The following is a 27,889-nucleotide window of genomic DNA, read 5'->3' on the forward strand; positions in this document are numbered from 1 at the left end:
AGGTCAGGTGGCTTCTCCTTTCTCACCAGAGCCGAGATCCAGGCCTAGATCCATCTGATTGTTGCACAGCCTCTCCCTGTAACCACTGAGCACCCTGCCACCGACCCAGACGGGCACTCAACTTGGTTCAATCAACTTTTGAAGCAAATTACCTTTATTGTTGAAATATTACAGATCTCCCTTTTCCCCATTGACCTCCTCCACCCACCCCTGCCCCCTCCCCAGGCGAACCAACGTTTATTAAAATGCTGTAGCAAGAGAAGGAAACCCAGGCAAGCTAGGTGGAGAGGCTGTGAACAGGGTGGAAGTGAGGGAGGTTGTTGAGGATGGGTCAAGGGTGAGCAGGAAAGCAAATGTTACTCTAGAAGATTCTTTCTGAGAAGGGGGGAATCCAAGGGCTGGGAGGTGTGACTGAGCTCCTCCAGGCCCTCATGGGACTCCTTAGAACTGAAATAAACTTGAGAAGCACTTTGCCGCACTGAAGCAGAAATCCTTAATCTCACTCCAGATGTACTTCACCACGCTGACAAAGGAGGCCCACTTCTCCTGCACCCAGGCCAGCAGGTTCTTCCACATCTTCTTTAGTCGCCTTAGCATCTCTCGGAACAACCTCATTATCCATTCACAAAAGCTCTCCCCAGGCTGCTGGGCCCCTGTGAGAGAGACTAGTTAGGAAGCCAGGGCAAGTGGAATAGGGAAACTGAGACAGATGGTTAAAGACCAAGCCTTTACAGCCAACTAATACTAGTACATTGCAAAATCCTGTCTTCCCTAAGCAGGGACACAAGAGTAAATGGTTTAGAGCGTGGGCCCGTACACAACACAGGTTGTGGGTTCGATTCCCAGTCAAGGCATATATCTAACTTGCAGGTTCAATCCCTATTGAAAGCAAATAAAAAAGGCAACCAATTAATGTTTCTCTCTCACATAGATGTTTCCCTCCTTCTCTCTCTCTCTCTCACTCTCTGCCCCCCTTCCCCTCTCTCTAAAGTCAATAAACATATCCTCAGATGAGGATTTAAAAAAAAAAAAGACTAAGTGGCTCATACTTCTCTTCCCAAAACGGGGAGTAAAGAACTTAAATCACCCCACTCAGGGAGATAGATAGCAGAAATCCAGTTAGTGCCAACCACACCCAAGCACAGCTGAAGTTAAAGGAACACATCTCATTTTGGCACATTAGCATAAAGCTGATGAATATTCTAATGAGAGCCTTCCTGAAGACCTCCTCTAAATTCCCAGCCTTTAAACGCTCAAGACAAAGGACCAGGAGCAAGCCCACACCTTTCTTCCCTTTCAGGCATGCATCGGCTAAACCCTGGGTCCCCATGAGACTTGCAACCAGAGGAGCAGTGGGCAGCAGCAGCTTGTCTGGACTCAATCCCTCCCCACATAAAAAACCTGTCTCCAAGGCCCCCCTTTTCTCTAAATTAACAGTGAGCAAAAGCAGCCCCACTTAGGCTCTCTGCTGGTGTGTCTTCTTCCTAAGCCCTTCCTGGTTTCACTGTCCCAAATTTAATTAACATCCTCTCAAAATCACCGGAACCTTGGTTGTGCGCACCTTCTGGCTCAGGGTCTGGGTCAGGGTCCGGCTCAGGGTCTGGGTCAGGGTCCGGGTCCGGGTCCGGGCCTGGTTTCTGTCCAGGGCGGACTCTGCTACCGACTCTGTTACGCAGTTCCTGCTGCTGCTCCGGAAGTAAGGGAGTAGATTCCTGTGGGGATGGGAATGTGTAGGGTCCGACCAGGTCCTGACAGAAGCTCACGCAGGGAGCTGCCTGCAGTCCACAGACAAAGACTTCTCGCAGAGGTTCAGCGCCCCAACTCCCCTTTGTAGCTAAACCACGATGGCCTTACCTGCTTGTTGGCTGACTGGCCTCTGAGGCCAGCACCAGGCCCAGGGGGTTCCTCATTAACACATGAAGTTGAGGGCAGGGCTTTGGCCACTGTGTGCTGGAGGGGAGGTCAGGAGCTGGTGCCAGCCACCCCTCCACCCCCACCCCACTCAGGGGCTGTGTATGCACATGGCAGCGCCAACATCACAAGCGATTAGGGGTGAAGGGGAAGCACAGAGGGCTGTGACAGGAGCCTCAGATTAACTTGGTTGTTGTTCTCACAGTGAGCAAATAAGGTATCAAGCGCGGGCTCATTGATGCTGATCTGAGGAGAGGAGGGTGTGGAGGCTGCAGACCTGCTCCTGCCTGCTGTGGTCTGTAGTCCCCACTGTGACCTCCAAGGGAGCCAAAGCTCACCCCAATAACCTGGCCCAGCCAAACTCCTGGGGACTGAGCTTTGGGGGAGCGGGGAGGCCAAAACTCACCTCCAGATCTTCTAGGCCTATGTGGATCCATTGGGAAAAAATGACTTTGTTTAAATTCCCCCGGCCTCCCTCATTTTCAGTCCTATCCCCTGTTCTCAGCTCATAACTGGTCCAGCCATGTGCCTGGGGGCCTTCTCTGTCATCAGTATACCTATGACTTGGACACCTCTCAGGCTCCCTGGGCCTTCCTATCCCCCAGCTGTGTACTCACCTGCACACAGGTGTGAATTTTGTCCAGTGTAAGGAATGAGCCACTCTGAGGTGGCACCTTCATTATCATCATCATCATCATCATTGTGAAACTACCCCACCCAAATGGTACAGAGCACAGGAGTGGGAACCCTGACCCACCTGCTCCTCTTCTTCGGGTTTGACTTTATCACAGAAATTGTTTACAGCCTTGTGCTGTAAAAAGAGATAGAGTTGGAACAAAGAGGTCTGATCCTTCTCCCTCCTGGACCCCAGGAGGGCCAGAACATTCTTAGCCTCCCACAGTAAAACCCAGGCCCCCGCCCACACCCTATCGATACATGGGGAAGAGCTTCTTACCATTTTACGCCTCATTTCCTCAATATCATCTTTGGATGTCTGTGGAGGTAACAGTGACATTGATCTTACATGACTTACCAACCCCCAGACCTGTGGTACACATGCTCACACACTCACACTCACCATGACACACAAGCGTACAAGATGAACATTGTTCTGGAGTGTGCAGGGCAATCTGGTTCCCAGATACCCAACCCTCTGTGGTACCGGTGAGAGTTGGCTGAGGGAGGAATTGGCAGTGGCCATCCCTCTCTGAGGAGGGGACAGACACAGCGGTGCCTACATCCAGCTGCTCTTCCTGACTGCTGACCTTGCAGGCTCATAGCACCCCAGGCCCTTTTCACCCCTAAACCCTTGGCTCAACCAACGAGGCAGGGAGTTCCCCATAGACTTCCTCAAGAGTCTCCACCTTATGGTCCCAATCTGGACACTGAGCCCTGGATCACTTTATTCCTCAACGATGATTCCACGATCCCTTGGTCACCATCCCAAAGCATCCTGGAGCATCAGCCAACCTCATGGTCAAGATGGGGGTGAGGCTGGGGGCGATGGTAGGGTGGGGGAGGTTGGAAGGCACCACAAAAAGGAGGAATAGACGCTGAGGCCAATGCCAGTACTGGGCTGCTGGCCCAGACACCTGAGAGGATTTTTAAGTTCCCAGGAAAGCACTGCCCACCTCCCACCTCCCACCTCCCACCTTCAGGGTATTAAGATATAAAGGATCTACTGGGATTGGTGTTTCTTCTCACCTATAGACCCTCCATTCTCCAGCTCTTCCCACAAATATGTCAGGTCTAATTGTTAAAGTAACACTTTGTCCCAAAAGACTCATTGTTTCTCAGTCACACACACACACACACACACACACACACACACACCCCTCTTCTCATACTCACAGAGCTGCCCCCATAATTTCTCTCCTGGACATGAGTTTTGGCCCCACAACCAGAACCTGCTACATGAAGTGAAAGGCTGAGCACAAAATGAAACTGTGGGGCCTTTGTCAAGAATTATTCAGAATTTCAGTTTGGTGCCAGGGTAGCATTTAATCAACCAGGCTCAGGGCCATCACGATGAGCATACAGGTCACATTCTCATGACACCCTCCTTCCAGTGTGGGTGGGTCGGTCAGCAGCTGGTGCCAGCTATCTCTCCACCCCACCCCATCCCACTGCACCCCACTCAGGGGCTGTGTATGCACATGGCAGCGCCAACATCAAAAGCGATTAGGGGTGAAGGGGAAGCACAGAGGGCTCTGACAGGAGCCTCAGACTCACCTGGTTGTAGTTCTCATAGTGAGCTAATAAGGTATCAAACAAGGCCTCATTGAAGCTGATCTGAGGAGAGAAGGGTGGGAGGCTGCAGACCTGCTCCTGCCCGCTGTGGTCTGTAGTCCCCACTGTGACCTCCAAGGGAGCCAAAGCTCATCCCAATAACCTGGCCCAGCCAAACTCCTGGGGACTAAGCTTTGGGGGAGCGGGGAGGCCAAAACTCACCTCCAGCTCTTTTAGGCATATGTGGACCTGTTGGGAAAAAATAACTTTGTTTAAATTCTCCCGGCTTCACTCACTTTCAGTCCTATCCTCTGTTCTCAGCTCATAACTGGTCCAGCCATGTGCCTGGGGACCTGCTCTGTCATCAGTATACCTATGACTTGGACACCTCTCAGGCTCCCTGGGCCTTCCTATCCCCCACCTGTGTACTCACCTGCCACAAAGGTGTGAATTTTGTCCAGTGTAAGGAATGAGCCAACCTGAGGTGGCACCTTCATTATCATCATCGTCACCGTCATCATCGTGAAACCTCCCCACCCAAATTGTGCAGAGCACAGGAGTGGGAAGCCTGACCCACCTGGTTCTCTTCTTTGGATTTGACTTCATCACAGAATGTGTCTATAGCCTTCAGCTGTAAAAAGAAATAGAGTTGGAACAAAGAGATCTGATCCTTCTCCCTCCTGGACCCCAGGAGGGTCAGGACATTCTTAGCCTCCCACAGTAAAACCCAGGCCCCCGCCCACGCCCTATCTATACATGGGGAAGAGCTTCTTACCATTTCACGCCTCATTTTCTCACGATTTTCTTGGGATATCTGTGGAGGTAACAGTGGCATTGATCTGATATGACTTACCAACACCCAGACCTGTGGTACACATGCTCACACACTCACACTCACCATGACACACAAGCGTACAAGCATGAACATTGTTCTGGAGTGTGCAGGGCAATCTGGTTCCCAGATACCCAACCCTCTGTGGTACCGGTGAGAGTTGGCTGAGGGAGGAATTGGCAGTGGCCATCCCTCTCTGAGGAGGGGACAGACACAGCGGTGCCTACATCCAGCTGCTCTTCCTGACTGCTGACCTTGCAGGCCCACAGCACCCCAGGCCCTTTTCACCCCTAAACCCTTGGCTCAACCAACGAGGCAGGGAGTTCCCCATAGACTTCCTCAAGAGTCTCCACCTTATGGTCCCAATCTGGACACTGAGCCCTGGATCACTTTATTCCTCAACGATGATTCCACGATCCCTTGGTCACCATCCCAAAGCATCCTGGAGCATCAGCCAACCTCATGGTTAGGGTGCGGGTGGGGCTGGGGGCGATGGTAGGGTGGGGGAGGTTGGAAGGCACCACAAAAAGGAGGAATAGACTCTGAGGCCAATGCCAGTACTGGGCTGCTGGCCCAGGCACCTGAGAGGATTTTTAAGTTCCCAGGAAAGCACTGCCTACCTCCCACCTCCCACCTCCCACCTTCAGGGTATTAAGATATAAAGGATCTACTGGGATTGGTGTTTCTTCTCACCTATAGACCCTCCATTCTCCAGCTCTTCCCACAAATATGTCAGGTCTAATTGTTAAAGCAACACTTTGTCCCATAACACTCATTCTCAGTCACACACACACACACACACACACACACACCCCTCTTCTCATACTCACAGAGCTGCCTCCATAATTTCTCTCCTGGACATGAGTTTTGGCCCCACAACCAGAACCTGCTACATGAAGTGAAAGGCTGAGCACAAAATGAAACTGTGGGGCCTTTGTCAAGAATTATTCAGAATTTCAGTTTGGTGCCAGATAGCATTTAACCAACCAGGCTCAGGGCCATCACGATGACCATACAGGTCACATTCTCATGACACCCTCCTTCCAGGGGTCTCCCGGTGGCCCAGCAGGATGGAACAGAGCCGATGAATGTAGAGATCAGCTAGGGTGGGGTTGCACTGGTGGGAGAGGGGAACAAACACACAGTGGGAAATGGGACTCCAGGGCCTACTGTCCCCTCCTCATTTGCTCTCACTCACCTGCAAGCAGGCCATGGCTGTTCAGGGTTCAGAGGGCTGTGGCCTGATGGCGAGGAACAGGTATGAGAAGTGTTTCAGAGGAGCAGCCTCTTCTACAGAATTTCTTTGGTTGCAGCTCATTTAAGGCCCCCAGTGAGCCAATCACCTTCTCTCCCACATCCTCCCAGCACAGAGCTAGCTGAGGTTTCTGAGGTTTCTGCACCAGAGGAGGTCAGCTGATTTCAGAGCAGCAGAGGAGGGCCTGGGGGATTGGAGGGGGAGAGGGTGACCTGCCCTTGAGAATGAAGTAGGGCTAACTCACAGTGTGGTGTTGGGGGGGGGGGGGCGGGGGGGATGAGACAAAAACAGAAAGAGGAGGAGGAAAGACAGGAAGAGGGAGGTCTAAGGGCTCTGGGAGGGGAGAGCACATCCCTAAACTCTGACCATGGCTCCTCCACTCTCTGAACCAGGGAATCTCTGAGACCAGGAATGGGCCTCCTCCTCATCCCCTCATCAGCCTGAGACAGAGGAGGGGAAGAGGAAAGGGCAGATTTCTACAGCAGGTTGGACCATTTCTCAGAGCTTCCAGAATCAAGAGCTTCCCGCTGGGGAGTCAAGGTGCAGGGGAACGTCTGGAATGTCCACCAGGTCCCTCGAACAGAGTGCACCCCAGCTTCAGAGTCCAGAGGTTCGATAGCAGCGACAGGCTCCGGACATGGCAAGACCTGCAAGACCCCTGAGGTGGTTTTGTCACACAGCCTTGCTCACCCCTCAGCTCTTCCCTAATACCCAACTCGGGGCCAAAGCCCCACACAGCTCAGCACAGCCACTGTGTGCCCTCTGTATTAGGGACCCAGGCCTGCCGGAACAACGCACCACAGACTGGATGGCTAAACAACACAAACTGATTTCCTCACAGTTCTGGGAGCTAGACGCCTAAATCAAGCTGTTGGCAGAGTTGGTTCCTTCTTAAGTTGCAAGGGAAGCCTCCTAGGTTTGTAGATGCCGTCTTCATGTTCACATGGCATTCTCCCTGTATCCATGCCTGGCTACTAACTTCCCACTTTTATGAGGACACTGGTTCTTTTGGATTAGGGCCTACCCTAGTGACCTAATTTTACCTGATTCCCTTCATAAAGACCCTGTCTCCTGCTAAGGTGATATTCTGAAGTACTGGGGGTTAGGGCTTCAGTGTACGAATTTGTGGAGGGACACAATTCAGCCCCTAAGATCCTTAAAGAGAACCTGGCCCCTGAGAGGCCACTCATGAGCCCCATAAGGACAGACCTACACATTGCACTTCCTTAGTGAAAGTCTCACTTGGGTTAGCTGGACCTCAGCGGACATCTCCCCGTCCCTTAAAAACCCATTCAATTGTCTGAAACCCCCTTCCACACCTAGGAAGTCCAGATCCTTCCCTGAGCTGTCTTTGAATTCCAGGGTGGGAGAGAAGGGAGCTGCTCCTGCTTCAGGTGAAAGTATTACTTCTGGGCTTTGTCTCCAGAAGCCTGGCTCCCTGACCCCCCATAACACTCCACTCCTCCATGACTGTCTCACAAAAGCCACCATCTGAAGACATTTTGTGTTTCATTGTGCACTGTACCACTTTTTTAAAAATGTTTTTATTGATTTTTTCTTGAGAGAGAGGGAGAGGGAAAGAGAGATAGAAACATTGATGAGAGAAATACATCAGGGCTCATTATATAGGGTTTAGGGTGCTTTACCTGTAGAGAGAATCAGATTGGCTGCCTCCTGCACGCCCCCTGCCCCTCCCTGCACCAGAGATTGAGCCTGCAACCAGGGCATGTGCCCTGACCAAATCGAGAGCCAGCTACCTCTTTTTTTAAAAATATATTTTTATTGATTTAGAGAGGGAGCGGGAGAGATAGAAACATCAGTGATGAGAGAGAATCACTGATTGGCTGCCTCCTGCATGTTCCCTACCTGGATCAAGCCCGCAACCCCTGCATGTGTCCTTGACTTGAATCAAACCCAGAACTCTTCAGTCCGCAGGCTGACGCTCTATCCACTGAGCCAAACCAACCTGATAAGCTTTGAAAATATAATTTTTCCCCTCCTTGTACTTTAACAGGATCCTGACAGAGCCTCAGATGGCTTAGAGTTCTCAGGTCATGGACAGGTCCAAGATGTGCCTGGTTGTTGTCTTAACACTGTCTGCTTGCCCTGATAAACAGCAGGCCCTGTCTGTGCTCCCTGGCACTAGAGCCCACAGCCTCAGCTCCAGGTGGCACTGTCGATCATGAGGTTGGACAGCAGCCCAAGAAAAGGCCACTAAGTGACTCCAGCCATGGGGGTGACCTTATCAACTGTGGCCATCAGCTTTGCTCTGTAGGCGACATGAAAAGTTGGCTCCTGGGAGAACATGGCAGAGACACAGAAAACCACAAGACAGTCCCATCCCAAGTGAAGACTCAGGGTGAGGGCATGAGATTTGCATATTTAAGTTCCCTGGGTGAGTCTGATGTGGAATGTTCCAGAAGCACAGTTCCAGGGGCACTGATTTAGATCCTGAATTCTGGGGAGAGTGGGAAATGAATGAGATGGCCCAGGTTTCGCCCACTCATCAGCCAGGAGTGCTGAGGAAGCAGTGACCCCAGGTGAAGAGACTGCTCAATCTACTGCCTGTGGTCAGCACTGAGCGGACAGGAGCGAAGTTCTTGAGGGAACTGCAGACACGCGGGGTGGAGGCAAAAAGAGGTTTTTAAAGATGGGGAGGGTGTCCTATTGAATGGGACAGTTCTGGATTCAGGGTGGTGACCAGCAAGGAGGTCCAGGGGCCAGATTGTGGAAGGTCACCCTTGTGGTCATTGGTGTCACCCAGAACGGGCAGCACTGGTGCCCAGGGGTGGTCTCAGGACTGGGTCCCAGTTCCCCACCCATGTGGTGTTCACTGGGACCAGGTGGAAGCCGAACAGGGTGAGACACTTCTGGAAAAGTGGGGGGAGGGGGGCGCGTGCTGGGGCTCAGTCTCCCGATCAGGCCTGTCCTCTAAAGACCCATGCACCTGAGCCGCTGTTGCCAGGCAGGGCTTGTGCTGCAAGGAGTCTGCAGGCTGTGTACTGAGAAAAGCCAGCCATTCCTGGAAATGCACAGTCCTGGGGGGGCCAAAGCAGGGGGAGGCGGGTTTGGGGGAGGGGAGGCTGAGCACTTCCTGTGTTCGGTCCAGGGCCAGCCTTCCTGTCCCACCCACCCCACCCCCTACCCCCAGGGCTTAGCTCCACCCACCTTGCTGGGCCCGCCCTGGGAACAGAGGATGGGGCCGGGCAGCCATCAACACCCCGGACAGGCCATCACCACCCCCTACACTGTACAGGCCGGTGGTGGGAGAACAGGCCCCGCCGTGGAGCGGCCTGTCCCCCCTCAGCGGGAGGTGATGTTCCCCACCAGCAGGGGCAGAAGGAGCAGCAGGAGGGTCACCGACGACGAAGACGAGGACAAGCGCCCAGCGGCCTGGTTGATCTCGCAATGACAATTGCAGGGTTCGGGCTTGAGGGTCGCTTTGGGGGGTCTGGGGTAGCGAGGGCCAGCGCTGGGGGCCGGGCAGTCCAGCCACTGGGGGCCCATGGGCTGCGGGGAGTCCGGATCGGCCTTGACGCTGCCCTTGGGAAAGCGCCAGTAGTGGGCGCCCTTGAAGAAGTAGGTGGCACCTGCAAGGCGGGCGGACAGCTGCAGGGCTGGTGCCGGCTGCCCCCGCCCCGCCCACCCGAGGACCCCTCGGCACCCCCAGGACGACCTCCAGCCCCAACCCCAGGGCCCGCAGCTGGCCAGCCGGGGCGCGGGCTCTCCTACCATCGTTGCTGACGGCGACATCGTCGGGGCTGGGAGGCGCCCCCTCCCAGAGACTCAGGTCGCGCGGGTAGCCAGGGTCCGGGCGCGCGGCCGCCTCGTCGTACCGCCAGTAGCGGTGGCCCCGGACCAGGTAGGTCTTCCCGTTCAGCGGCCAAGAGAACGCGGCGTCCACCTGCTCCCCGCGGAGCAGCCCCAGCTCGGCCAGCGGCCGCGCGTCGCCCTCTAGCTGCCGGTCCCGGAACACCCAGAACTGCGCGCCTGCAGGAGGGAGCCTGCTGAGCAACTGCTCCCACGCCCCGCCCGTCCCAGGGGGGCGCCCCACTCACCACTGAAGAGTAGGATTCGGCCGTCTCGGTGCCGGGTGTAGGCAGCCTGGATGACAGTCACCTGGGGGGGCAGCCCCTCCCAGAAGCGGTGGAGCCTGGCAGGCCGGGGGGACACCAGCTGTCCTGAGGGTTGGAGGCGCCAGAACCAGGGGCCTGTGCGAGAAGGGGTGGGCCTGGAGCATGAGGTGGCAAGTGGTCTTGTCCCCCAGGGTGTGTGGCTGGGACTTAGTGCTGGGTGGAAGGTCCATCTGGAAACCAAAGGGTCCAGTGGCTCTAGGGCTGTGTTCTCAACCTTGGCTGCACATTAGAATCATCTGGGAATCTTTTTAAAATCCTGATTTCTGGGCCTCCTCCTCCGGAAATTCTGTTTCTTTGTTATGGGGTGAGGCCACAACATTAGTAACCAAGAAACAGAATTTCCGGAGGATGAGACCAAAAATCAGGATTTTAAAAAGATTCCCAGGTGATTCTAATATGCAGCCAAGGTTGAGAACCACTGCTCTAGGGTGACCAGATGGCCCAGGACTTTCCTTCTACCTCCACCCACACTTTGTTTGTTTGTGTTTCAAATACAAGCAAAAGTTTATATAGAAAGTCACACAGATAGAAGTGATAAGCAAGCCAGCTGGGCTGGATGGGCTCAGGAGGCAAGTTACAGAGGGAAAAGTAGGGCTTAGGACAGTGATGGCGAACCTTTTGAGCTCCGCGTGTCAGCATTTTGAAAAAAACCTAAGTTAACTCTGGTGCCGTGTCACACATAGAAATTTTTTTATATTTGCAACCATAGTAAAACAAAGACATATTTTTGATATTTATTTTATATATTTAAATGCCATTTAACAAAGAAAAATCAACCAAAAAAATGAGTATGGGTGTGATAGGTTCGCCATCACTGGCTTAAGAGAAAAAGCAAGGATATAGCCTGGGGGAGTTGAGGGGGAGAGGCTCAGGTGAGCTTCAAAGAGTGTGGGCTGGGGAAAGAAAGGGATTGGGGAAGGGCAGTCACTGGTGTGCTCCACAGGGAGCCACTCCCACCCAGCTTGAAAGTCCACATCCTGGGAAACCCCACAGGCCTGGTGGGTCACCCTAAGTGGGTAGGAAACCAACTCTACGGGGCCGGGGAAGACCCGGAGTGACTCACCTTTAAAGAAGAAAGTTTCCCCACGGATGTTGGCGATAGCATCAAAATTGCCATCACATCGATCAGGGACAGGAAGGGAGGGGCTGAGGAGGAAAGGAGAGGTGAGGAGAAAGGGGTCAGGGCTCCTCCTGTCTGTACTTGACCTTGAGGACAGCCCTATGGGGCAGGGACCCTTACCAAGCCCTCTCACCAAAGAGGACTCCATGGGTAGGAAGCTCACCCAAGAGGGCAAAGCTGGAGGAGGACTCACCTGCCTGGGGGCAGGGCAGGGGGCGGGGGAGGAGGAGCCAGGGGTTTCACTGTGGGCTTATCATATGGGGTCTGGGGTCCTTTCCCTGTAGAGAGAGTCAGAGAGACACGTGTTCCCCAACGCTGCCGCAGAGGCCACATGGGGAGCACCCCACACACAGCTCCCTGTACCGTAGAGCTGCTGCAGGCCTTCACGGTCATCCTGGGACAGGCGGTACTTGGTGGGCTCCCCGACAGGACCCTGGTAAAAGGGCCTCACGATGGAGTCAGGCGCAGATAGTGGCCCACCTGAGACCCCACTCCCGGGAGACCCTGTACTAGCAGCTTGCCCAGCAGGCCTCTCCCTGGCCTCCTGGCAGCCCGGGCCTGCAGGGGAGCTCCTGGCCTCACCCACCCTGGCCCGGCCCACACCACCTCCCTCTGGCGCAGGTGAACCCTACATTAGCTCTTCCCTTCCCCGGAAGCATCTCTTTCTGGCCTCAGGCATGTATTTGAAAATGCCCAAAGTAGAAGAGCCTTTAGAAACAATCATTTTGTACTTAAGCATTAATTTTACAAAATGTGGCATAAAGGTGAACTAAATTTACAACTTAAATTGTTCATATAAACTGTCTTCAAAATATATTACACCTAAGAGGTTTATAAGATTTTATATGCGTTTTGGGAGAAATCACCCGGAAGCAGCTGCTTTTTCAATAAACATGGCTGGTTTCATGCCTCTTTTGGTCAGTCCACCACAACCATGTGAGGTGAGAGTGAGCTGGACTTTCTTGTATACATTGAATCATTCCCAGTGACTTATTTTTTCTGCTTGTAGGGCAACTCGAGACAGAAAGCCAAATGCCTGATTGAAATTTTTGAAGAACTGTTTGTAGATGGCATCTCCCATTTAATTCTGACCCTCCTGCTGCTTTAAGGTCAAGCATAACTTGGTTCCTCTCCTCTGCTGTCAACCGGTGTGCCTCTGCCCACAGGGCCACAGGGCTGGGACTTGAACCCCACAGCAGGCACAGCATTGCCCCCAGCGTCTGTGCTGCCCCATGGCCACCACAGAGGCCTGCCCCAAAACAGCCTTCTTCTTCCTTCTTCTTTTTTTCTTAATCTTCACCTGAGGATTTTTAAATTTTTTTTTTTTATTTTTAGAGAGAGGGGAAAACAGAAATATCGACGTGAGGAAACATATCGATTGGTTGCCTCCTGCAGGTGCCCCGACCAGGGCCCAGGCCAGGGAGGAGCTTCAACCATGGTACGTGCCCTTGACCAGAATCAAAGCCAGGATCCTTCAGTCCATGGGCCGAAGCTCTACCCACTGAGCAAAACCGGGACTCCTCTTTCTTTTTTTTACATTTACCCTAAAGATATCCATCACCCTCCTGACTGTCACACTGGTGGCTTTCTCCCTCCCCCCCATCCCAGAAAGGCCCGGAGTGGTGTGTGTGTGAGAGGAGGAGGTGGCTCTGTCACAGCCAGCCATGGGCAGGGCCAAGGAACCTCACCCTGGATTTCTCCTCTGGAGTGGACCCTATCTGTGCTGTCCAATACAGTATCCTCTAGCCATAGGTGGCTCTTTAAATTAAATAAGATTGAATAAAGTTTAAAGTCCCAGTTTCTGGATGATTATGGGAAACTGTTTTGGAATATTCATAACTAATTCAAATGGGAAATGCTAGCAGGTGAAACATAACCTGCCTGCAGCTAAGTCAGGTTATCAGCTGGGGACCCCTGACTACTTATAATCCTCTAAACCAGTGGTTCTCAACCTTCCTAATGCCACGACCCCTTAATACAGTTCCTCATATTGTGGTGACCCCGATATCATTGTTACAAATTGAACATAATTAAAGCATAGTGATTAATCACAAAAACAGTATGTAATTATATATGTGTTTTCGGATGGCCTTAGGTGACCCCTGTGAAAGGGTCGTTCGACCCCCAAAGAGGTCCAGACCCACAGGTTGAGAACCGCTGCTCTAAACCCAAAGCTGGATTGTCAGTGTGCCCCCCACCTTCTTTTTCCCACCCATCAGGCATTCTTGGCCTGTCTCCCCCTCCCATGGACAGGTTTTTTTACTTGAATTTTTTAGAGAGGGGAAGGAAGAGAGAGAAAAACATGGATACGAAAGAGAACCATTGATTGGTTGCCTTCCATCCACACCCTGACTAGGGCTTGAACCCACAACCCAGGTATGTGCCTTGACCAGGTGTGCGAGGCTGTTAGATCTCATGGAATAATTGAATAGAGACCCTCCCCTGGGAGCTGGCCTTTAGGCCACTTCACAACAGACATTCCCTTTTGCTTAGCACTTGCTGAGACCACGTTCCACTTGCTAAAACCATTATCTTTCCCCTCAGGACCCGCCCAGAGATTTCTCCGCCCAGAAAATGCCCGCCTAGAGTCCTTTAGAATCGCTGACTCCCAGTCCCTGGGTGCTGGTGCCACTTTGGGGCTCGGCCCATCTGGTTTTCCAGTGACCTAATAATTCATAATTCTTTACCCCTTTGGGCCTCGTGCGTTCCTCCTTTGGTGACCCTAACAGTGACAATGTTCCAGCCAACTCCAGCCAGGACTTTGTTTATTTGAGAGAGACAAAGGGAGAGAGAAACATGGATTTGTTGTTCCACTTATTTAGGCATTCATTGGTTTATTCTTGTATGTGCCCTGACAGGATTGAACCTGCAACCTTGACCTATTGAGCTAACACTCTAACCAACTGAACTATCTGGCTGGGCTGGACAGTTTTCATTTCTTTTCTTTTTTAAATATATTTTTATTAATTTCAGACAAAGAGAGAGATAGAAACATCAATGAGAGAGAATCATTGATCGGTTGCCTCCTGCACACCCCCTACTGAGGATCCAGCCTGCAACCCAGGGCATTTGCCCTTGACTGGAATCAAACCTGGGACTCTTCAGTCTGCAGGCCAATGCTCTATCCACTGAGCCAAACCGGCTAGGGCTGGACAGTTTTCTTTGTGTGTGTTGCTTGTGTTGTTTTTTAGTTAAGCTGACACTTGTACTTAATGAGTGTTAAAGTTCATCATTCATTAACTGGCTACTAGAACTTAATATCTGTTACAATACTGATAGTTTTCTCTTAATCAGAAATAAAACAAAAAACAGAAGAGAAAAATATTTGGTCAAAAGAGAGATAATTGGATAAATGTCTACATGTGACCAGAAGTGTCTAGGCCAGCGATTTTCAACTGGTGTGCTGCAAGAAGTTTTACAACGTGCAATAACTGACTATGTAGTCATGGGCACTGACCTCTTTCCCTTAGATGGTCAAATAAAAAAGTGACAGCATCCCACACAATAGCCATCCAATGTGAATGAATAAAATTATACCTATTTTTTGGTCAGATGGGCAAAAAATATATTTTTGGTGTGCCGCAGGATTTTAGTAATTTATGTGTGCCATCGGATAAAGAAGATGGAAAATCGCTGGTCTAAAGAAAAAAATTAAAGGCAGAGTGCAGAAAGAACTGAGGATGAAAAAAGGAATTACATTCACTAACTTGATAACGCCAGAGAGGAAAGCAAAATGAAGTCGGCTCTGTGTTGATAACAGGGATTGAAAGAAATAATCTCAAAAGAATCATCCACAATATTAAAATGCCTTTATATTTGCCTGAGATGCTGACTTAAGACTAAACTAACATGGCAAAGAAGATGGCTTTTGTGGGCATCACATTCCTTCTCTTCAAAGTGAAAGCTCTGGGTGAGATTTGGGATATCAAATGCAAATCTCCCTCTGGCCTTGCTCTCCAGCACCCATGGCAAGCACAGCTCAGGGATTTCCTTGATGAGACCAAATTAGCCTGGTGACCCTTTTCTACACAGCGTGGTGGCCACTACCCATCAAACCCTTTGTTGCTCAAATTGGAACCAATTTGCTCTTCTCAGTTGTTTTTTCCTTTTTTTCTCTCTCTTCTCAGTTTTGATATTACATTGTATGCCTTCTGGAATAGAGTTCCATATTCATATAACAGCAGTAGTCAATTAATATAATTTTGATCCCAGTGGGGCTGAAATGGTCCCAGTGAGGCTGATACGGTCCCTGTGAGGCTGAAACGGGCCCAGTGGGGCTGAAACGGTCCCTATGAATCTGAAACCATCCCAATGGGACTGAAACGGTCCCTGTGAGGCTGTGAAGGCCCCTGGGAAGCTGGCGGAACCGCGTGAGCTGCCCAGGGGGCTTTGTCGATGGCCTGCGAACCAACGCGCAGCCCCAAGCACAACTATCACCCGAAGGATGAGAGGGGCGAGAGCAGCGGAAGTGTTGCTTGCTCCTCGCTTCTGGTAGCAAAATCCTCAGTTTAAGCATAAGAGGTCACATTATTTTAAAAAGCCGTTATGTGTCTCCCGTACCCTTTCTAAGTAGAGCGTGAACAAGTCGTGAGAGACCTTTCCGAACACAAGGACATGTCGCGGATGGAAATAGCTACATTTTCCATGTGTATGACCTTTGACCCAGCAACAAAAAGTGTACACCTATGGATGAGGACAGTGGGGGGGGGGGGGGGGGGTAAGGGCAGAGGGTGGGATAGGAACTGGGTGGAAGGGAGCTATGGGGGGAGAAAAGGGGAACAACTGTAATAATCTGAACAATAAAGATTTATTAAAAAAAATAAAAATAATAGTAAATATATATATATATAAAATTTTGAAATGTTTTATTTGGAAATGTCTTACCTTTTAAAAAATATATACTTTTATTGATTCCAAAGAGGAAGGGCGAGGGAGATAGAAACATCAATGATGAGACAGAATCACTGATAGGCTGCTTCCTTCACTGTCGTCTACTGGGGATCGAGCCCACAATTCCGGCATGTGCCCTGGCCGGGAATCCAACAGTGACCTCTGGCTCATAGATTGATGCTCAACCGCTGAGCTATGCCGGCCGGACTAAATCATATGATTTCTAACAAAAATACAGGAGACCTGGCCAATGGTTGGTGTGGGCCAATGGTTGAGTGTTGGTCCATGCACCAGGAGGTCACCAGTTCAATTCCCTAGGTTGCAGGCTTAATTCTCAGTAGGGGGCTGTAGGAGGCAGCCAACTGTTGTTTCTATCTCTCTCTCCCTCTTCCTTTCTCCCTCTGAAATCAATTCACAAAACATTAAAATACACAAATTATGAAAAAGAAATACAGGAGATGAAGACAGCCCACCCCAGCTCCAGAGCACATCAGAACTTCCTGTTGTCTGCCTTTTCACCCACAAAAATGCTGTGTCTGAGTTTCTGTGGCCCCTCCACTCCACTTGACACATAACTGCTCTTTAACAAGTTTTTGTAGAAAGTTAGAGAACTTATTCACCATGGCTCAGGGGACTAAGGGAGGTGGGTGGGAAAGCTCTGAGTCTAGCAAAGGTCAGCATTTTGGGGGTTGGGAGGAAGATTGGGATATAGAGAGCCACCAGATGTCACACAACACATTCAACTCCTGGAAAACCCCAGGGGAAGAAACTTCAAAGAGGAAGGATTGGTCAACCAGGAGACTGAGAGGAGCTGGGAGAACCCACGGCATTGAAAGCTTATTATTTATTGAGCACCTACTGTATGCCAGGGACTGTGTGGGCTATTGAGGGGAACAAAGACTCCAGTAGAGAGAGGGAGGCAGCCTCAGGAGGGTGGAAAGGGCCTCCCGCACAGAGGGAACAGCATGGGCAAAGGCCCTGAGATGGGAGAGGCTTGGCAGGCAGCTAAAGAATGTTGTCCAGGAGGGGGATCTGCAGGGACCTATGATGCAGGCAGAGCCTTATAGGCCAGGGTTGGGCTTCATTCATATTGAGAACACAGGAGATTTTTAGGCGGGGAGTTATTTCATTTTTTTTAATTAAATATTTATTGTTCAGATTATTACAGTTGTTCCTCTTTTTTCCCCCCATAGCTCCCCTCCACCCGGTTCCCACCCCACCCTCTGCCTTTACCGCCCCTCCCCACCACTGTCCTCATCCATATGTGTACGATTTTTGTCCAGTCTCTTCCCGCATCCCCACACCCCTTTCCCCCCAAAGAATAGTCAGTCCACTCCCTTTCTATGCCCCTGATTCTATTATAATCACCAGTTTATTCTGTCATCAGATTATTTATTCACTTGACTTTTAGATTCACTTGATAGATGTGTATTTGTTGTTCATAATTTGTATCTTCACCTTTTTCTTCTTCTTCCTCTTCTTAAAGGATACCTTTCAGCATTTCATATAATACTGGTTTGGTGGTGATGAACTCCTTTAGCTTTTTCTTATCTGTGAAGCTCTTTATCTGACCTTCAATTCTGAATGATAGCTTTGCTGGGTAAAGTAATCTTGGTTGCAGGTTCTTGTTATTCATCACTTTGAATATTTGTTGCCACTCCCTTCTGGCCTGCATAGTTTCTATTGAGAAATCAGCTTACAGTTGTATGGATACTCCCTTGTAGGTAACTGACTGTTTTTCTCTTGCTGCTTATAAGATTCTCTCTTTGTCTTTTGCTCTTGGCATTTTAATTATGATGTGTCTTGGTGTGGACCTCTTTGGATTCCTTTTGTTTGGGGTTCTCTGCGCTTCCTGGACTTGGAAGTCCATTTCTTTCACCAGGTAGGGGAAGTTTTCTGTCATTATTTCTTCAAATAGGTTTTCAATATCTTGTTCTCTCTCTTATTCTGACACTCCCATAATTCGGATGTTGGTATGCTTGAGGTTGTTCCAGGGGCTCCTTACACTATCTTCATATTTTTGGATTCTTTTTCTTTTCCTTTTTCCTGTTGGGTGATTTTTGCTTCTTCGTATTTCAAATCTTTGACTTGATCCTTGGGATCCTCTAGTCTGCTGTTGGGAGTCTGTATAATATATTTTATTTCAGTCAGTGTATGCTTAATTTCTAGTTGGTCCTTTTTCATAACCTCGAGGGTCTCACTAGATTTCTTGAGGGTCTCACTAAATTTATCAGCGGTTTCTAGAAAATTCTTGAATAACCTTAAAAGTGTGGTTTTGAACTCTATATCCAGTAGTTCGCTTTCCTCCATTTCTATCATTTGTGACCTATTTCTTTGTCTCTGCATTTTTTATGCTTCCCTGTGTTGATAGAGTGGCTTTCTGTGCTAGGTGTCTTATAGGGCCCAGTGGATCAGCCTCCCCAATGACCTGAGGTGGACACTCTTGGTGCACCCCTTTGTGGGCTTTGTGCACAGTCTTGTTGTAGTTAAGCCTTGATTGTTGTAGGTATCACTGGGAGGAATTGACCTCCAGGCCAATTGGCTGTGATCATCAGCTGTGTCTGCAGTGGGAGAACTTCTGTGCTGGAGATACCCTTATGGGGCAAGACTTGCTTCAGTGGAGCTTTGGTGCTCACTGAGTCTGCCCCCTGGGTGTGTCCCTTATGGATCTGAGGAGTTGTAATCTGGATGGTCCCACTCTGACCACTGGGTACACTGGCTCTAGGATCTCTAAGAAGGTGCTAATTTAGCCTCTGCCTGAGCCTACCCAGCAGGAGCTATTGAGAGATTCCTCTTCTTTGTTTGGAGTTTGGAGGTGCCCAGATGAGGCCCACCCACATCTCAGTGTCCTGGTAATCGCTGCAAGCACCTCGGAGAGAAAGCCGCCCTCGAGTTCTGCCCGATGCCAGACAGTCCAGTTTCTCCCCGTATGAGTCTGGGTCCCCAGAGACTCACCCGGAACTGGAGGTCAGAGCAGTCGGGAGCTTGAGACTCCCTCCTGATTGAAAAAGACAACCGTGTCCTCAGCTGCCAGCCCTTTCCGCATGCGCCTCCGTACCTCTGCACTTTACTTCTGCACTTCCTCTGAGTCTCAGTGTGCTTATCTCTTTCCTTCTATTTGTAGAATTTCCATTGAGCCAGTCTTCCTGTGGTTCTGGATGATGTTTGTTTTGTCTTTTAGTTGTATTTTTGAAGTGGTTGTTGAGTTATTTCATTTTTAACAATGAAATCATTTAGAACTTGGCTACTGGACTGAAATTGCTTAAAAGAGGCAAGACTCGCAGGTGAGCCAGGAGGTGACCTCAAGAGATTGATGGGCCACAAAGCTCCTGGTGGCTTTAGCACAGGGGGACAGTTTTTTCTGTTAGAAGAATTAAGTGGGAGGGCATGAGCAGAGGTCAGTGGAGGTTTGATACAGGGTCACTTGGGAAATTCATGGACAGGGTTTGAAAGAACAAGAATGATGACTGATGTCTAGCCGGTGTAGCTCAGAAGTTGACTCATGAACCAACCTGTTCGATTCCCAGTTAAGGCACATGCCCAGGTTGCAGGCTCCATCCCCAGTAGGGGGCGTGCAAGGAGGCAGCTGATCAATGTTTCCTTCTCATTGATGTTTCTATCTCTCCCTTCCTCTCACTCTAAAAAACCGATAAATGTCTAAAAGAGCCCAGCTGGTGTGGCGTGGTGTGGCTCAGTGGTTGAGCATCGACCTATGAACCAGGAGGTCAGGGTTCGATTCCTGGTCAGGGCCCATGCCTGGGTTGTGGGCTTGATTCCCAGTAGGGGATGTACAGGAGGCAGCTGATCAATAATTCTCTCTCATCATGGATGTTTCTACCTCTTTCTCCCTCTCCCTTCCTCTCTGAAATCAATAAAAAACATATTTTTATAAAAAACCCATAGAAACATAAAGAAAAAAAAAAGAATGGTGCCTGGGACGGGAGGTGAGGATATGGCCATGGGTAAGTAAAGGCTGGTCAGAACCTGCAGTGGGCAGCCCTTGGAGCCGGGGAATTCAGGCCAGAGATGGGCCTTACAGTGTGAAGGCATGTCAGAGGGTCCCCTGGAAGTGAAGGAGGATAGGATGTGAGCACAAGTGGGGTTCTGCTAAAAGGAACTCTCAGAGGGGCTGCCTTCTTCCTTAGGAAGGTAGGGGCCAGGGCGAGGAAGATCCTTGCCACTTGTGCCCTCCCTGCTGGGGGCGGGTCCCTCGGGATTATTGGGATCACTGAGAACCTACCGGAAGGTCTGGGTCCAGCCATTGCTCCTCTTGCAGGACTGACACCTGGCCCTTACAGGGAGCTCCTCCTAGGAATCAAGATGTTTCTACCAGCCAAAGGGTGTGAAGCTGGCAGAGGAGGGTGCAGGATACTGACCCACTGAAATGCCCCCATCCCTCAGGTCTCCTGGCCACCCCCCAACCCCCCCACACCCACTGCTGGTGTTTGCTCTTCATCAGGCCCACTTCCTCCCTTTTCTTCCTGCTTCAGGTCAGCCCCACCTTCATCTCATCTCAGCAGCTGCTGTTTGCTGCCAATCACCCCTGAATGCAAAGCTGGTCTGTATGCATCTGCCTGGAGCAGGAAGTCAGGGCTGGGGGGTGGGAGGCATTTGGCCTCATAGATGGTGAGCAGTGCTGGCCCCCTCAGGCCTCAGGCCTTGCTCCAGGCTCTCCCCAGTCTCTGCATTTGCAGTCCCAGGTGAGGTGGCCAGCCCAGAGATCAGATGGCTGCACCCTCCCTACTCTGCCTTCCTTCCAGGCTCACATAGAAGTGCACTCTGCCTGCTCCCTACCACCACCACTGCCCCTGTCCGGGGGCCTCTGATCTCAGAAGAAAGATGAAGGAGATTCAGAGGCCCAGCCCAGTCCTGCCCCGTGATGAAGGCCCAAAGAGGGTGGTCAGGAAAAGAAAAGGGGCCAAAGTCCCTCAGGCCTGAGCTCCTTGTGTTCAGGAACGGGCAGCTATGGAGCACTTACTGTGTGCAGGGCCCTGCGAGAAGCCGTGCACAGGCTGACATCCTCATGTGCTCATTATAAGTCCGTGGCCAGTGTGACCAGCGCCCTGTCTACAGATTAGAGAGGTCACGTGGCTTCTCCTTTCTTACCAGAGCCGAGATCCAGGCCTAGATCCATCTGATTGTTGCACAGCCTCTCCCTGTAACCACTGAGCACCCTGCCACCCACCCAGACGGGCACTCAACTTGGTTCAATCAACTTTTGAAGCAAATTACCTTTATTGTTGAAAGTATTACAGATCTCCCTTTTCCCCATTGACCTCCTCCACCCACCCCTGCCCCCTCCCCAGGCCAACCAACGTTTATTAAAATGCTGCAGCAAGAGAAGGAAACCCAGGCAAGCTAGGTGGAGAGGCTGTGAACAGGGTGGAAGTGAGGGAGGTTGTTGAGGATGGGTCAAGGGTGAGCAGGAAAGCAAATGTTACTCTAGAAGATTCTTTCTGAGAAGGGGGGAATCCAAGGGCTGGGAGGTGTGACTGAGCTCCTCCAGGCCCTCATGGGACTCCTTAGGCCTGGAATAAACTAAAGAAGAACTGTGCCACACTGCAGAATAAATTCTTAATTTTCCTGCAAATGAACTTTATGTTCTTGACAAAGATGACCAACTTCTTCTTGACCCAGGCAAGCAAGTACAGCCACGTCTTCTGCAGTCGACTTAGCATCTTTTGGAACAACCTCAGTACCCATTCACAAAAGCTCTCCCCAGTCTTCTGGGCCCCTGTGAGAGAGACTAGTTAGGAAGCCAGCGAAGTGGAATAGGGAAACTGAGATAGATGGTTAAACGACCAAGCCTTTACAGCCATCGAATACTAGTACATTGCAAAATCCTGACTTCCCTAAGCAGGGACACAAGAGTAAATGGTTTAGAGCATGGGCCCCTACACAACACAGGTTGTGGGTTAGATTCCCACTCAGGGCATATACCTAACTTGCATGTTCAATCCCTGTTCAAAGCAAATACTAGAGGCAACCAATTAATGTTTCTCTCTCACATAGATGTTTCTCTCTCTCTCTCTCTCTCTCTCTCTCTCTCTCTCTCTCTCTCCCCCTTCCTATCTCTCCAAAATCAATAAACATATCCTCAGGTGAGGATTAAAAAAAAAAAAGACTAAGTGGCTCATATTTCTCCCAAAACAGGGAGTAAATAGCTTAAATCACCCCACTCAGGGAGATAGATAGCAGAAATCTAATTAGTGCCAACCACACCCAAGCACAGCTGAAGTTAAAGGAACACATCTCATTTTGGCACATTAGCATAAAGCTGATGAATATTCTATTGAAATCCTTCCCGAAGACCTCCTCTAAACTCCCAGCCTTTAAACCCTCAAGACAAAGGACCAGGAGCAAGCCCACACCTTTCTTCCCTTTCAGGCATGCATCGCCTAAACTCTGGGTCCCAGAAGACTTGCAACCAGAGGAGCAGTGGGCAGCAGCAGCTCAAGTGGACTGATGTGCCCCCTCCCCCCGCCCTGCAAAACCTGTCTCCAAGGACCCCCTTTCCTCTAAATTAACAGTGAGCAAAAGCAGCCCCACCTAGGCTCTCTGCTGGTGCTTCAATCTATCCTAAGCCCTTCCTGATTTCACTGTCCCCAGCTTTAGTTAACATCCTCTCAAAATCACCTGGACTTTGGTTGTGCGATCCTTCTGGCTCAGAGTCCCACTCCGGGCCTGGTTTCTGTCCAGGGCGGACTCTGCTACGGACTCTGTTACGCAGTTCCTGCTGCTGCTCCGGAAGTAAGGGAGTAGATTCCTGTGGGGATGGGGAATGTGTAGGGTCCGACCAGGTCCTGACAGAAGCTCACGCAGGGACCTGCCTGCAGTCCACAGACAAAGACTTCTGGCGGAGGTTCAGCGCCCCAACTCCCCTTTGTAGCTAAACCACGATGGTCGTACCTGCTTGTTGGCTGACTGGCCTCTGAGGCCAGCACCAGGCCCAGGGGGTTCCTCATTAACACATGAAGTTGAGGGCAGGGCTTTGGCCACTGTGTGCTGGGGGGGAGGTCAGGAGCTGGTGCCAGCCACCCCTCCACCCCACCCCACCCCACCCCACCCCACCCCACTCAGGGGCTGTGGTATGCACATGGCAGCGCCAACATCAAAAACTATTAGTGTGAGGGGGAAACACAGAGGGCTGTGACAGGAGCCTCAGACTCACCTGGTTGTTGTTCTCACAGTGAGCAAATATGTTATCAAGCTCGGTCTCATCAATGCTGATCTGAGGAGAGGAGGGTGTGAAGGCTGCAGACCTGCTCTTGTCTGCTGTGGTCTGTAGTCCCCACTGTGACCTCCAAGGGAGCCAAAGCTCACCCCAATAACCTGGCCCAGCCAAACTCCTGGGGACTAAGCTTTGGGGGAGCGGGGAGGCCAAAACTCACCTCCAGATCTTCTAGGCCTATGTGGACCTGTTGGGAAAAAATGACTTTGTTTAAATTCCCCCGGCCTCCCTCATTTTCAGTCTAATCCCCTGTTCTCAGCTCACCATCTCCCCATAACTGGTCTAGCCATGTGCCTGGAGACCTGCTCTGTCATCAGTATACCTATGACTATGACGCCTCTCAGGCTCCCTGGGCCTTCCTATCCCCCACCTGTGTACTCACCTGCACACAGGTGTGAATTTTGTCCAGTGTAAGGAATGAGCCAACCTGAGGTGGCACCTTCATCATCATCATCATCGTCGTCATCATCATCCTGAAACCACCCCACCCAAATTGGGTGCAGAGCACAGGAGTGGGAACCCTGACCCACCTGGTTCTCTTCTTCAGATTTGACTTTATCACAGAATGTGTCTAAAGCCTTGTGCTGTAAAAAGAGATAGAGTTGGGACAAAGAGGTCTGATCCTTCTCCCTCCTGGACCCCAGGAGGGCCAGAACATTCTTAGCCTCCCACAGTAAAACCCAGGCCCCCGCCCACACCCTATCCATACATGGGGAAGAGCTTCTTACCATTTCACTCCTCACTTTCTCATGATCTTCTTGGGATGTCTGTGGAGGTAACAGTGACATTGATCTGATATGACTTACCAACCCCCAGACCTGTGGTACACATGCTCACACACTCACACTCACCATGACACACAAGCGTACAAGCATGAACATCGTTCTGGAGTGTGCAGGGCAATCTGGTTCCCAGATACCCAACCCTCTGTGGTACCGGTGAGAGTTGGCTGAGGGAGGAATTGGCAGTGGCCATCCCTCTCTGAGGAGGGGACAGGCACAGCGGTGCCTACATCCAGCTGCTCTTCCTGACTGCTGACCTTGCAGGCCCATAGCACCCCAGGCCCCTTTTCACCCCTAAACCCTTGGCTCAACCAACGAGGCAGGGAGTACCCCACCGACTTCCTCATGAGTCTCCACCTTATGGCCTCAATCTGGTCACTGAGCCCTGGATCACTATATTCCTCAATGATAGTGTATGTTTTTGTTTCCCCCCCACGGCCAGCGTGGTTCAGGGTTCAGGATCTAGAAGAGGGGCCGCACACAAAAGAAAGAGATCAGACTTCCCACAAATGATTTTTCCAGGATCCCTTAGTCACAATCCCAAAGCATCCTGGAGCATCAGCTCAACCTCATAGTTAAGGTGCAGTTGGGGCTGGGGACAGTGATAGGAGTGGGGAGGTTGGAAGGCACCACAAAAAGGAGGAATAGACTCTGAGGCCAATGCCAGTAATGGGCTGCTGGCCCAGGCACCTGAGAGGATTTTTAAGTTCCCAGGAAAGCACTGCCCACCTCCCACCTTCAGGGTATTAGGATATAAAGGGTCTACTGGGATTGGTGTTTCTTCTCACCTACAGACCTTCCATTCTCCAGCTCTTCCCACAAATATCTCAGGTTTAATTGTTAAAGTAACACTTGTCCCATAAGACTCATTATTTCCCTGTGCCACACACACACACACACACACACACACACACACACATACCCCTCTTCTCATATACACAGAGTTGCCCCCATAATTTCTCTCCCAGACATGAGTTTTGGCTCAACAAGAACCTGCTACATGAAGTGAAAGGCTGAGCACAAAATTAAACTGTGGGGCTTTTGTCAAGAATTATTCAGAATTTTCATTTGGTGCCAGGATAGCATTCAAACAACCAGGCTCAGGGCCATCACAATGAGCATACATGTCACATTCTCATGACACCCTGCTTCCAGGGTGGGTGGTAGGGTCAGGAGCTGGTGCCAGCCACGCCTCCACCCCCATCCCACCCCACCCCACCCAACCCCACTCAGGGGCTGTGTATGCACATGGCAGCGCCAACATCAAAAGCGATTAGAGTGAAGGGGAAGCCCAGAGGGCTCTGACAGGAGCCTCAGACTCACCTGGTCGTTGTTCTCATAGTGAGAAGATATGGTATCAAGCAAGGTCTCATTGATGCTGATCTGAGGAGAGAAGGGTGTGGAGGCTGCAGACCTGCTCCTGCCTGCTGTGGTCTGTAGTCCCCACTGTGATCTCCAAGGGAGCCACAGCTCACCCCAATAACCTGGCCCAGCCAAACTCCTGGGGACTGAGCTTTGGGGGAGGGGCGAGGCCAAAACTCACCTCCAGCTCTTCTAGGCCTATGTTGACCTGTTGGGAAAAAATGACTTTGTTTAAATTCCCCCGGCCTCACTCATTTTCAGTCTTATCCTCTGTTCTCAGCTCATAACTGGTCCAGCCATGTGCCTGGGGGCCTGCTCTGTCATCAGTATACCTATGGCTTGGACACCTCTCAGGCTCCCTGGGCCTTCCTATCCCCCAGCTGGGTACTCACCCACCACACAGCTGTGAATTTTGTCCAGTGTAAGGAATGAGCCAACCTGAGGTGGCACCTTCATCATCATCATCATCATCATCATTGTGAAACCTCCCCACCCAAATTGTGCAGAGCACAGGAGTGGGAACCCTGACCCACCTGGTCCTCTTCTTCGGATTTGACTTGATCACAGAATGTGTTTACAGCCTCGAGCTGTAAAAAGAGATAGAGTTGGGACAAAGACATCTGATCCTTCTCCCTCCTGGACCCCAGGAGGTCCAGAACATTCTTAGCCTCCCACAGTAAAACCAAGGCCCCCGCCCACACCCTATCCATACATGGGGAAGAGCTTCTTACCATTTTACTCCTCATTTTCTCATGATCTTCTTGGGAAATCTGTGGAGGTAATAGTGACATTGATCTTATATGACTTACCAACCCCCAGACCTGTGGTACACATGCTCACACACTCACACTCACCATGACACACAAGCGTACAAGCATGAACATTGTTCTGGAGTGTGCAGGGCAATCTGGTTCCCAGATACCCAACCCTCTGTGGTACCGGTGAGAGTTGGCTGAGGGAGGAATTGGCAGTGGCCATCCCTCTCTGAGGAGGGGACAGGCACAGCGGTGCCTACATCCAGCTGCTCTTCCTGACTGCTGACCTTGCAGGCCCCCAGGCCCCTTTTCACTCCTAACCCCTTGGCTCAACCAACGAGGCAGGGAGTACCCCATAGACTTCCTCATGAGTCTCCACCTTATGGCCCCAATCTGGTCACTGAGCCCTGGATCACTTTATTCCTCAACGATGATTCCACGATCCCTTGGTCACCATCCCAAAGCATCCTGGATCATCAGCTCAACCTCATGGTTAGGGTGCTGGTGGGGCTGGGGGCGGTGGTAGGGAGTTGCCCCCATAATTTCTCTCCCGGACATGAGTTTTGTCCGCACAATCAGAACCTGCTACATGAAGTGAAAGGCTGAGCACAAAATGAAACTGTGGGGCCTTTGTCAAGAGTTATTCAGAATTTTAGTTTGGGGCCAGGATAGGGTTCAACCAACCAGGCTCAGGGCCATCACAATGACCATACAGGTCACATTCTCATGACACCCTCCTTCCAGGGGTCTCCCCATGGCCCAGGAGGATGGAACAGAGCCGATGAATGTAGAGATCAGCTAGGGTGGGGCTGCACTGGTGGGAGAGAGGTACAAACACACAGTGGGAAAGGGGACTCCAGGGCCTACTGTCCCCTCCTCATTTGCTCTCACTCACCTTGGAGCAGACCATGGTTGCTCAGGGTTCAGAGGGCTGTGGCCTGATGGCGAGGAACAGGTATGAGAAGTGTTGCAGAGGAGCAGCCTCTTATACAGAATCCCTTTGGCTGCAGCTCCTTTGAGGCCCCCACTGAGCCAATCAACTTCTTCCACATCCTCCCAGCACAGAGCTAGCTGAGGTTTCTGCACCAGAGGGAGGTCAGCTGATTTCAGAGCAGCAGAGGAGAGGGAGGGTGACCTGCCCTGGCGGGCACATCCCTAAATCTGACCATGGCTCCTCCACTCTCTGAACCAGGGAATCTCTGAGACCAGGAATGGGCCTCCTCCTCATCCCCTCATCAGCCTGAGACAGAGGAGGAGAAGAGGAAAGAGCAGATTTCTACAGCAGGTTGGAGCATTTCTCAGAGCTTCCAGAATAAAGAGCTTTTTGCTGGGGAGTCAAGGTGCAGGGGAACGTTTGGAATGTCCACCAGGTCCCTTGAACAGAGT

The 27,889-nt window shown here is 51.0% G+C and overlaps 2 protein-coding genes and 1 pseudogene across 3 annotated transcripts; all 3 read right to left on the minus strand.

The window, feature by feature from the left end:
- Positions 1-171: 171 nt before the first annotated feature.
- On the minus strand, positions 172-27,466 carry LOC139009130 (interleukin-32-like). 2 transcript variants are annotated; one of them, XM_070413165.1, is made up of 11 exons: positions 27,399-27,466; positions 26,480-26,518; positions 26,282-26,335; positions 25,930-25,956; positions 25,710-25,769; positions 24,333-24,371; positions 24,135-24,188; positions 23,765-23,791; positions 23,545-23,604; positions 23,010-23,139; positions 172-653 (listed from the first exon to the last, which is right to left on the minus strand). In XM_070413165.1, the coding sequence occupies exons 1-11, from the start codon at positions 27,411-27,413 to the stop codon at positions 442-444; spliced, it is 717 nt and encodes a 238-aa protein (XP_070269266.1). In that variant the 5' UTR covers positions 27,414-27,466; the 3' UTR covers positions 172-441. The 2 variants fall into 2 exon arrangements, with proteins under 2 accessions (XP_070269266.1, XP_070269267.1); XM_070413166.1 differs by lacking the exons at positions 23,010-23,139; positions 23,545-23,604; positions 23,765-23,791; ... (5 more) ...; positions 26,480-26,518; positions 27,399-27,466 and adding exons at positions 1,562-1,712; positions 2,669-2,722; positions 2,867-2,905; ... (3 more) ...; positions 4,916-4,954; positions 6,171-6,312 and having other exon boundaries at positions 180-653.
- On the minus strand, positions 9,408-12,207 carry LOC139008402 (matrix metalloproteinase-25-like). The gene is made up of 7 exons (XM_070411689.1): positions 12,192-12,207; positions 11,847-11,963; positions 11,677-11,761; positions 11,427-11,509; positions 10,286-10,438; positions 9,960-10,217; positions 9,408-9,817 (listed from the first exon to the last, which is right to left on the minus strand). The coding sequence occupies exons 1-7, from the start codon at positions 12,205-12,207 to the stop codon at positions 9,531-9,533; spliced, it is 999 nt and encodes a 332-aa protein (XP_070267790.1). The 3' UTR covers positions 9,408-9,530.
- LOC139008403 (pterin-4-alpha-carbinolamine dehydratase 2 pseudogene) lies at positions 12,346-12,691 on the minus strand (annotated as a pseudogene).
- Positions 27,467-27,889: the final 423 nt, after the last annotated feature.

Source organism: Myotis yumanensis, unplaced genomic scaffold, assembly GCF_028538775.1.
Source record: "Myotis yumanensis isolate MYYU_CA2020_CCGP unplaced genomic scaffold, mMyoYum1.0.hap1 SCAF_4, whole genome shotgun sequence".
In the NCBI taxonomy this organism is placed as follows: Eukaryota; Metazoa; Chordata; class Mammalia; order Chiroptera; family Vespertilionidae; genus Myotis; species Myotis yumanensis.